This window comes from Meleagris gallopavo, chromosome 25 (genome assembly GCF_905368555.1).
Source record: "Meleagris gallopavo chromosome 25, MGAL_WU_HG_1.1, whole genome shotgun sequence".
In the NCBI taxonomy this organism is placed as follows: Eukaryota; Metazoa; Chordata; class Aves; order Galliformes; family Phasianidae; genus Meleagris; species Meleagris gallopavo.
The window spans coordinates 1952928-1962936 of record NC_139428.1 but is presented as its reverse complement, the minus strand read 5'-3'; the positions used below and the strand labels follow the sequence as shown (position 1 = coordinate 1962936).

General features: G+C 63.6%; 2 protein-coding genes across 5 annotated transcripts; one reads left to right on the top strand and one right to left on the bottom strand.

The window, feature by feature from the left end:
• Window positions 1-235: 235 nt before the first annotated feature.
• Window positions 236-3675, bottom strand: GPR3 (G protein-coupled receptor 3). The gene is made up of 2 exons (XM_085208515.1): window positions 3586-3675; window positions 236-2460 (listed from the first exon to the last, which is right to left on the bottom strand). Exon 2 carries the CDS (start codon window positions 2438-2440, stop codon window positions 1466-1468), a length of 975 nt encoding a protein of 324 aa, XP_085064641.1. The 5' UTR covers window positions 2441-2460; window positions 3586-3675; the 3' UTR covers window positions 236-1465.
• Window positions 3676-4570: 895 nt separating this feature from the next.
• Window positions 4571-8865, top strand: CD164L2 (CD164 molecule like 2). Of its 4 annotated transcripts, none has more exons than XM_085208517.1 (6): window positions 4571-4786; window positions 5659-5751; window positions 5890-5967; window positions 6068-6148; window positions 7024-7189; window positions 8448-8865. In XM_085208517.1, the coding sequence occupies exons 1-6, from the start codon at window positions 4702-4704 to the stop codon at window positions 8452-8454; spliced, it is 510 nt and encodes a 169-aa protein (XP_085064643.1). In that variant the 5' UTR covers window positions 4571-4701; the 3' UTR covers window positions 8455-8865. The 4 variants fall into 4 exon arrangements, with proteins under 4 accessions (XP_085064643.1, XP_085064642.1, XP_085064645.1 ...); XM_085208516.1 differs by having other exon boundaries at window positions 4572-4786; window positions 6065-6148; XM_085208519.1 differs by having other exon boundaries at window positions 4573-4786; window positions 6068-6133.
• Window positions 8866-10009: the final 1144 nt, after the last annotated feature.

Here is a 10009-nt window from a genome sequence, read left to right as displayed (position 1 = left end):
GGAATCTTATGTGGGCACCCCCCCATCCCGAAGGCAATGGCAGCAGAGGGCAGTGCTGCGCCTCCAGAATTGCCCCAAAAAATAAAGAATGGACCCAAAAATAAAGAGATTGCTATGGGGAGGGAGGGGAGAGGGGGGTCCGTCCTGCAGCAATTCCCCCTCTCCTCCATTTGAAGTAAAATAAGCAAAGGGGAGTGAGTAACCCCCACCCCCACCCCCACCCCCCAGCCTCCCTTGTGCACATGTACACACTGGGGCTGTTTTGGATAAAAATACGTTTTCTTGTATGTGGCAAAATAAAGGGGGGGGAGGGGGAGGGTTGTGCACAAAAGGACGCGGATGGGGGGAGCAAAGGGAAAAACAAAACCCACCCCCAGCAAAATGGATGAGTGAGATGGGCAGGAGGTGGGATGGCTGTCAGTGGGAGACAGACAGACATCGGTGGGGGACAGACAGACGCCAGTGGGGGCAGCTGCTGCTGGGCGACAACCAGGTGTCAGCAGGTGACAATCAGATGTGATGGGGTGACAGACACCTGGTGATGGGTGACAACCAGATGTCACTGGGTGACAAGCAGCCACCACCAGGTGACAACGAGACATCACTGGGTGACAAACAGATGCCATCAGGTGACAACAGCACATCAGTGGGTGACAACCAGATGTGACCAGGTGACAATCAGACATCAGTGGCTACAACCAGCTGTCACTGGGTGACAACAACACACCAGTGGGTGACAATCAGCCACTACCAGGTGATAATGAGGTGGGGTGACAAACAGATGCCATCAGGTGACAGCAAGACCTCACTGGGTGACAACCAGATGTGACCAGGTGACAATCAGCCATCTGTGGGTGACAACCAGACATTGCCAGTGACAACCAGCCACCAGAAGGTGACAATGAGATGTCACTGGGGGACAAACAGATGCCATCAGGTGACAGTAACAACTCACTGGGTGACAACCAGATGGCACCAGGTGACAACAGCACATCAGTGTGTGACAACCAGCTGTCACTGGGTGACAACAACACACCAGTGGGTGACAATCAGCCACTACCAGGTGACAGCGAGACATCACGGGGTGACAAACAGATGCCATCAGGTGACAGCAAGACCTCACTGAGTGACAACCAGCTGTGACCAGGTGACAACAGCACATCAGTGGGTGACAACCAGACATCGCCAGTGACAACCAGCTGTGACCAGGTGACAACAGCACATCAGTGGGTGACAACCAGACATCGCCAGTGACAACCAGCTGTGACCAGGTGACAACAGCACATCAGTGGGTGACAACCAGACATCGCCAGTGACAACCAGCTGTGACCAGGTGACAACCAGCCATCAGTGGGTACAACCAGCTGTCACCGGGTGCCAACAACACATCACCGGGTGCCAACCACACGCCCTCAGGTGCCAACCAGACGTCACCAGCTGACACTCACACGACACTTGGGAACAATCACACGTCGCTGGGTGTCCGGGAGCGGAACGTCATGGTGGCAGAGCAGCACCCACAGCACAGCGCCAACAGAACCTTCCGGAGCTCGCTGTTACGGAAGGCGTAGATGAGCGGGTTGAGGATGGAGCCGGCAGCAGCGGGCAGCAGCAGGAGGTGGGCAGAGCTGCGGCGACCCCGCAGGCAGAGCGCGGCGAAGGGCAGCCAACACGCGGCGAAGGCACCCAGGGTCACCGCCAGCGCGGCCGTCCCTCTGCACGCCGTGCCGTCGCCCGCCTGCCCTGCGAGGTGCCTCTGCGCGGCCACGTGCTGCGCGTGCCGCCGGGCGATGCGGCAGATCTGTGCGTAGAGCTGCAGCAGCACGGCGAAGGCGGCCAGGAAGGCGATGGAGAGGGCGGCGAGGTGGTGCCGGCCGAGCGGTCGGATGGAGCCGCAGGAGGACGGATCCCGCACGCAGTTCCAGCGCAGGGCGGGCAGCAGCCCGCAGCACAGCGACGCTCCCCAGGTGAGCAGCAGTGTGAGCCGGGTCCGGCCGCCCGCCCGCCCCGAGCTGTAGGTGAGCGCATGGTGCAGCGACACGAAGCGCTCGGCGGCGATGGCCAGCACGGTGCCCACGCTGGCGGTGAAGGCGGTGAGCAGCAGCCCTGCCGTCCCCAAACCCAGCGCCTCCGACGGCACCAGGTAGATGGAAGCGAAGCGCAGGATGAGGCCCAGCCCCACCAGCAGGTCGGCGGCCGCCAAACTGCCCACGAGGAGGAATGCGGGCGCGTGGAAGGTTGGCGTCACCGCCAGCACCGCCAGCACCACCGCGTTCTCGCAGCTGATGACGGTGCCGGAGACGCACAGCGCGACGTCCCACGGATCCAAGGGCAAAGGTTGGAGCGTGGACTGCAGCTCCAAGGACTCAACGCTGCCATTCTGTGCCCCGAAACCGCCGTGCTGCGCCGTGCTCGCACTGGGGGGCCACGACTCCATCATGGTGTCGGGGTGGGGGTCACCTGTGGGGGGCAAAGCCAGAAGTGACCCTCAGCGCCCACCTCCAGGGCAGCACCCGCAGCACCTGGGGATCTGAGCGCTGCAGAAGGCGGTGGATAAATCCTTGGGAGCAGCACCGGCACCGCTGCCTGCCTGCCCCACCTCATGGCCCCACCCCAGAAATAAGGACAGAAGGTTACGGGGGCAGCCCCACTGCATGGGTCTGACCCCGCAACCTCAGCACCCTTAGAGGGGGGGGGAGGGGCTGCTTTGGGGTTCTGAAGGGGCACTGAGTGGGCAGCACAGCCCTAAGTGTGCTGTGTGGGGTATCCCCGGGTGCCCTTCCCATGGCAATTTACCCAAAATGGGCTGACAGCCCTTCCCCAGTGCCCTCATCCCACTGCCAACCCCATCCCAGTGCCCACGTCTTCCCCATTGTCCCCCATCCCATTGCCTTCCCATCCCTCTGCATCCCAGTACTCTCTAATCCCATCACCCCCTATCCCAACACCCCTCTATCTCAGCATCCCCCCATTCCAGTGGGAAACTCATCCCAGTGCCCTCCCTTCCCAGTGTCCCCCATCCCACTGCCTTCCCATCCCAGTGTATCCCAGTACTCCCTCATCCCAGTACTGCCCATCCCAGCACCCCCCATCTCAGCATTCCCCCATCCCAGTGTCCCCCCATCCTATTGCCTTCCCATCCCAGTGCATGCTAGCAACCCCATCTCAACAGCCCCCATCTCAGTGTCCTCCATCCCAGTGCCACTTTTCCCAGTGTCCCCCCTCCCATTGCCTTCCCATCCCAGTCCATCCCAGTACTCCCTCATCCCAGCAGCCCTTATCTCAACACCCCCCCATCTCAGCATCCCCCCATCCCAATGCCAACCCCATCCCAGTGCATCCCAGTAGTCCTTTCTCCCAGCACCCCCTATCCCAGTGCCAAACCCAGCCCCAGTACATCCCAGTGCTCCCCAATCCCAATGTTCTCCCCCATCCCAGTGCCCCCAAATCCCAGTGTCTTCCAGTTCTCCTCCATTCCAGCACCCCCATCCCAACACCCCCCCATCTCGGTGTCTCCCATGCCAGTACCCCCCAGCCCCAGTACATCCCAGTACATCCCAGTACCCCCCCGTTCCAGGCACTCACCTGCCGGGCTGCCGGTCCCAGGCTGTGCGATGCTGCCCCGCAGCCATGGACACTGCCGAGTTACAGCGACCGAACCCCCCGAGTTGTGTGGGGGGGAGAAAAAGGGTGGGGGGGGGGGGCAGAGAGGTGTGAATCACCGCCCCCCCCCCGCAGCCCCGTGACGTCAGAGCACGGCGGAACCAATCAGCGCCCCGGGATGCGGCGCGGGTGCGCGCCGCATCGTAATCGCAGCGAGGCGGGAGCGGCCCATTCATAAAAACAGCCCCCTCCCCCCCTCCACACCCAGCCCACGCCCGCCCCCCCCGCAGCCCCCGCACCTCACGACCCGGGTTCCCCTCGCCACATCTTTGCCAAAGCCATTGCGGTGCCGGGAATAATTAATTAATCCTTCATCATGAGCCCTTAATAACTAATTACCGGGAGTACAGGAAAGGGCGGGCGGGGGGGCCATCCTCGGGGGGGGGAGGAGGTGTGTGGCCCCCCTCGGGACCGCCCCAGGACTGGGGGAGCGGGGAGGGGGGCTCGCAGTCCTGAAGGATCCCCCCGACGGCGCTGCCCCGAGGGGAGGGGGCCTTTCCCAGCCCCCACGTGGAACCCATCGGAACGGCGCCCTCCCGCTGGCTCCGGACACGTCCCGGGATCCCGGGGGGGGCGGCTCGGAGGTGTGCACGGCATGGGGGGGGAGGGGGGTGAGCAGTGCGGGGGTGCAGGAGGAGCGCGCTTAGTGCTCAGAACGCGCAATGTGCGCGCAGGTGCAGCGCCCACGCAGCGCGCAGCGCACGCAGGCCGGGCATTCCGCGTATCCAGAGCGCACCGAGCGGTGCGTGCAGTGCGCGGGGTGTGCAACGAGTGTGCAACGAGTGTGCAACGAGTGTGCAATGCGCTCCGTGCGCGCACCGTCCCGCTGCCGGACCAGCAGCCGCCGCTTTCCCACGGCCACCCCCGCCCAATGGAGGGGGCTGGGGGGGGCGGGGCAGAACGAGGCGGGGCCGCCCCCCCTCACCTCCCTCCCCCCCCCCGCGGGTGCGGACGTCCCCGCTCCGTTCTGCCCTCCCGGGAGCTCCGCCGCCGCCGCCGCCGCGGGACCGAACGGAACGAACCGGGTCGGGCCGGGCCATGACCCCCCCGTGCGCCGGAGCGCTGCGCTGCGCGGTGCTGTGCGCGGTGCTGTGCGCTCAGGGATCCGCCGCCACCCGCTCAGGTACGGAGCGGCCCCACGGGGTGGGGGTGGGGGTGGGGGTGGGGGTGGGGGGGGCTGAAGGAGGGGAGCGGTAAAACAAACTTTGGGGACTCGCTTTCCCACGCCCCCCCCCTTCCCGCTCCGTGCCCAGAGCGCGGTGCCCACCTCTCCCCGATGGCAGCGCTTTGGGGCCGCGACCTGCAGGTGCGGGGTGGGAGGTGGGGGCACCCAATGGGAACCCCCCGCTGAGAACCCACAGGGGGAGCGAAGCAGCTCTCCCAGCCCCCCCCTCAACCCCCGCGTGCAGCTCAGCATCAATAATGCACAGCTCTTCTCCCCTCCTCCCGCCGTTCCGGATCAGCGGTGCGTCGCAGAGCCCCGGAATGGGGTGATCACCTCCCGCCCCCCCCTCTGACCCCGTTGTTGCTGATCCCCATGAGAACGGCTCCGGGCCCCGTGCTGGGACGGTGCAAACACAGCTGGGATGTGGGGTGGGGGGGGGGGCACCCGGATTGGGGCCTCAGTGCTGGCACTGCCTTCAATTAATGATGAGTGCGTGGAGGGTGGGGGGGGGAGAGCCGGTGGGAGAGCAGTGACTCACAGTGTGGGCGGTGGGCAGTGGGGCTCCGGGGGGCAGAGGGGCACTGGGGGGCAAAAGAACGCCGAGGGGTAGAGGGACAACAGGATGGGGTGGCCCTACAGCAGCCCCCAAAAAGATCCCCGTCCTACAGCTGTGGGCGGTGGGGTGAACCCTGTGTGCCACGGGGCGGTTTGGGGTGAGGGATGTCCTCCCTATGGGACTCTGCTCCCCACCAGGAGGGGCCACCGGTCCTTCCCACTCGGAGGCGGGGAACAAACCCGGCCCTGACCCCACTTCTCCCTTTGCTTTGCAGAATGCAGTGAGCTGCTGTCCTGTGAGCTGTGCACGGCTGCTCCTCCAGCACCCAACGGCACCGGCTGCCTCTGGGGGGGCTGTGGGGCACCGGGTGAGTGCTGCACTCCTCACCCCCTCCAGATGCCATCCATCCTTCAGCCTGGGTTGTGGGGCTCCAGGCCTGGCTCGGTCTGGGGGAGCAGCGAGCCCCGGGACCCCCATGGGAACCTCCTGCCCCATTTCCCTGCAGAGACGTGGAGCTGCATGCACAGCGGGGCGGCCGCGCGGGACACATGTGTGCTCTACAACAGCAGTGCCCTGTGCCCAGGTAACCCCACAGCCATGGGGCCGCAATGGGGAAGGGACCACGCGTGGCTGTGCCCCCTGCAGCCCTCCTCCCTCCTGTCCTCTGCTGTTGTCTCCAGCAGCACTGAAATCCCCCACCAAAGAGCCGCCGCGGTCCCCTAGCAAGGAGCCGGTAACGCATTCCCCACGTGAGTGGGGCTGGGGTGGGATGGGATGGGATGGGATGGGATGGGATGGGATGGGATAGGTTGGAATGGGATGGATGGGATGGATTGGGATGGATGGGATGGATTGGGATGGGATAGGTGGATTGGGGTAGGATAGGAATGGGGTGAGATGGGGTGGGATAGGGATGGGATGGGTGGGTTGGCGTGGGGTGGGATGAGTGGGGTGGGGTGGGATAGGATAGCATGGGATGAGTGGGTTGAGGTGGGATAGCATGGAATGGGATGGGATGGATAGGTTGGGGTTGAATAGCATGGGATGGGGTGGCATAGGATGGATGGGTTGGGGTAAGATAGCATGGAATTGGACGGGATGGATGGGATGGATGGGTTGGAGTAGGATAGCATGGGATGGGGTGGGGTGGGATGGGACAAAATGAGATGGCATGACGTGACATGGGATGGGATGGCATGGGATGGGACCACCCACTTCCCTGTGCATCTTGTGTCCCCGGGGATGAGCAGTGCCACCCTCTCGGGGTCCCATCACTGAGCTCTGACCCCCGGCTGTGCGCACGGTGCCAGCCCTGCCCCAGCCCCACAGCTCTTCACCCCTGCAACAGTGCAGGATGGGCTGGGGGGCCCTGGGGAGCAGCAGCAACTCCTGTGCGGGCAGCAGAGCGGGCAGGGAGCTGGGATGGGGCCGGGAGTGGAGATGGAGCCTCTTCCAGGAAATGGGAACTGGAGAGCACTGGGCCAAATGCGGCTGTAACCGGAGCTGCAGCTCTGCATTATTGATGCCTCGCGCTGCTCCAGCAATGGAAGGGGCCGAGCCCTTCTCTCCCGCTGGACCCCATCCTTCAGGAGGGGGGTTGGCTTAGGGTCAGTCCCCGTAGCCCCACGGTGTCCCATAGGGAGCAGCACCACGCGTGCCCCGCTGACGGACAGCCCCGAGTTCCAGCCTCCGGGCTTCGACACGGCCAGCTTTGTGGGCGGCATCGTGCTGGTGCTCAGCGTGCAGGCCGTCCTCTTCTTCATCCTCAAGTTCATCAAGTCCAAGGACAGCAGCTACCAAACGCTGTAAGGCTCCCTTGCTCCTCTGTGGGGTCACGCCGACGCTATGGGGCAGCCCCACCGTCCCACCGCATCTCACCGCGAGGTGCTGCGTCCTCCCGTGGCTGTTTGTCCGTCCCCTCCCATGGGGGTGGGGAGGATTTGGGGCTCTGGGGTGCCCTCCCTCATTTCCACGTGGAGGGTTTGAACCCTTTCTGTGTCCGTCTGTCTGTGCGCTGCTGCCCTGCCGCATCCCATAGGGACCGAGCAGCCCCCAGACCCACCCCATAGGGGTCCAGTGCTCTCCCAGCCCCTCGTGCCCACCGTGGGGCTTCTAACACGGGGGGGTCGTGCCCCTCTCTCTTTCCTTGCACGCTGCCAGAGAGGACAACCAGTAGGTGCTGAGCGCTGCCAGAGGATGGGGAGGGGGCTGCCCTGCTGCCCCACTGCTGCCCCTGGGGGAAGGGGCTCATTCCCACCTTCCTGCTTTGCATGGCGGGGGGGTTCTCTGCTGTTTGCTGTTTGTCCCCGGGGCTGTGAGGTGACCCCACATCCCCGTCCCTTCTGCTGTGTCCCCAGGAAGGTGGCAGGCAGCCCCCGTCCCATTGAGCCCCTCTCTGGGGTGGGGGCTTCCCCCCCAGGAATTGCTCTCTAATAGAGCACGCAGCAGTGTGCATCCCCCCCCTCACCCCCATCCCCCTCTGCACCGTGTGGGGATCCCCTCTTTGTTCTGGCTCCAGCATCCCGGTGCCATCGCATCCTGCAGGGTCCCAGCCCTGCATGCTGTCCCCTCCTGTCCCCCCCTCTCCAGCCCTGAGCCCCCAGTGTTCCCCCCCCGCAGGAGCAGATCCGGGTCCTTGCTGTGTGCTTTTGTTGTGCCTCTGTGTTCCTGGGTGTGTGTGTGTGGGGGGGGGGGGACACGATGGAGATGGAGACCCATGTGTGTCCCTCCTCCCCCCGTGTGCTGTTTTGGGGAGGGGGCTGCGTGCTGTGTGCTGTGGGGTGAGGTTTGTCGCTCCCACTGCCCCCATTAAACTCTGCCAGGTGGTGTCTGTGTGTCGGCCCCATCGTGTCCTGGGGGGGGGAGGGGGGTGCATAGAGGTGGGAGTGGGGGATAAGCCTGCAGAGCCCCTGTGCCCCCCATCCCTTCCCTACAGCAGCTCCCATTCTCCTCCTCATCCCAGGTGTGGGACCCCCCTCTCCCACGGGTGGGGGCAGTAGGATGGGTGCTGTGCCCCCCCTGGGCCCCTTCCTGCTATGTGCTTTTCTCCATCCACTGCTGCAGGATCTGAGCTCGGGGCGATGCTCCCTTCACCCCCCCCGGGGAGGTGGAGAAGAGACCACCGCTGTGTCTCCATCCCATGCCGGGACCACCCCAAAGCCCCCCCGGCTGCGGGACCCCCCCCACCTGCTCCACAACTATGCAAAGCTGGCTCTGCTCAGGGAGGGCTGCATCTGGGGGAAGGGGGGGGCTGGGCTGTGTCAGCAAGTCACCCAGCGGGGCATGGGATGCTGCTGGGGTGTTTCCAATGCTCCTCGATGGCGTGGGGGGGCTCATCCAGCCCAGCTTTGCCCCCCCTCCCACACACTCACCCCATGCTTGCCAGGAGGAAGCTATGGGGGTAGGAGGATGGGGGCTGTTTGCCCCCCAACCCAGGGCTGGCACAGTGGGGGCAGAGACCCAATAAAGGACTTTCCTCCCACGCCTGGTGTCTGTGTCGTGGTTACCCCCTCCTCGTGTCCCCTCTCCCCATTAATGTCCTTTAATTGGCCCTGGGGGGGGGAGGGGAGGGGATGGGGACACTATGGGGGTGCATTGATGGGGAAAGAATGGAGATATGATGGGGACACGATGGAGACACACATCATGGGGACACCGTGGGGACATGGTGGGGATGTGATGGGGGACACGATGGGAACACCATGGAGATGTGATGGGGACACGATGGACGCCGCAGGGACCTGTGGGGATGTGTTGATGGGGACATCATGGGGACACGGTGGGGATGTTTTGGGGATGCGATGGGGACACAGTGGATACGATGGGGATGTGCAGATGAGGACGTGATGGGGACACCATGGAGTCACCATGGGATGTGATGAGGACATGGTGGGCACTGCCCACCCCCTTCCCCAGGAAAACCACAGCTTCTCCTCACCCCACCCATGCGTGCCTTGCAGCAGCAGCAGCTCAGGGGGAAGGAACTCGCTGTGACCCCACAGCTTCCCCTTTCCTCAGCACCTCTTTTGCAACTGGTGCCACCAGGATGGGAGCAGCACCCGGTGCTGAGGGTCTCATCCCATTGGGTCCTACAGGATTCCATCCCATCAGGTTCTATAGGGTTATGTCCTTTAGGTCCCATCCTATTGGGTCCTTTAAGGTTCCATCTCCTGTCCCATCAGGTCCTGTGTGTAACGTCCCATTGCATCCTACAGGGTTCTGCCTTGTCCCATCAAGTCCTACAGAGTCTCATCCCATTCCACTGGGTCCAAAAGGTTTTGGTCTCATCCCACTGGTTCCTATTAGATCCTGGCCTATCCCACTAGGTCCTATAGGGTCCCATCCCATCCCATTGGGTACTATAGGGTTCCATCCTATAGGTCCTGCCCCACTGGTCCTATAAGTTCCCGCCTCATCCCACCAGGTCCTGTAGGGTTCCATTTCATCCCACTGGGTCCTTTAGGGTCCCATCTCATCAGATCCTACAGGGTTCTGTCCCATCCCACTGGGTCTATAGGGTCCTGCCCCATTCCACTGGATCCTATAGATCTTGTCCTATCCCATTTGGTCCTATAGGTCCTGTCCCATCAGGTCCTGTAGGGTTCTGTCCTGTCCTATTGGGTCTT

Bases quoted from the DNA above. Each gene is read 5' to 3' on its own strand.
- GPR3 (XM_085208515.1), bottom strand. From the start codon at position 2,440: ATGATGGAGTCGTGGCCCCCCAGTGCGAGCACGGCGCAGCACGGCGGT.
- CD164L2 (XM_085208516.1), top strand. From the start codon at position 4,702: ATGACCCCCCCGTGCGCCGGAGCGCTGCGCTGCGCGGTGCTGTGCGCG. The intron at 5,968-6,064 runs GTAACCCCACAG...TGTTGTCTCCAG, and splicing joins CAGCAGTGCCCTGTGCCCAG to CAGCACTGAAATCCCCCACC. The intron at 6,149-7,023 runs GTGGGATGGGAT...GGTGTCCCATAG, and splicing joins CCCACGTGAGTGGGGCTGGG to GGAGCAGCACCACGCGTGCC.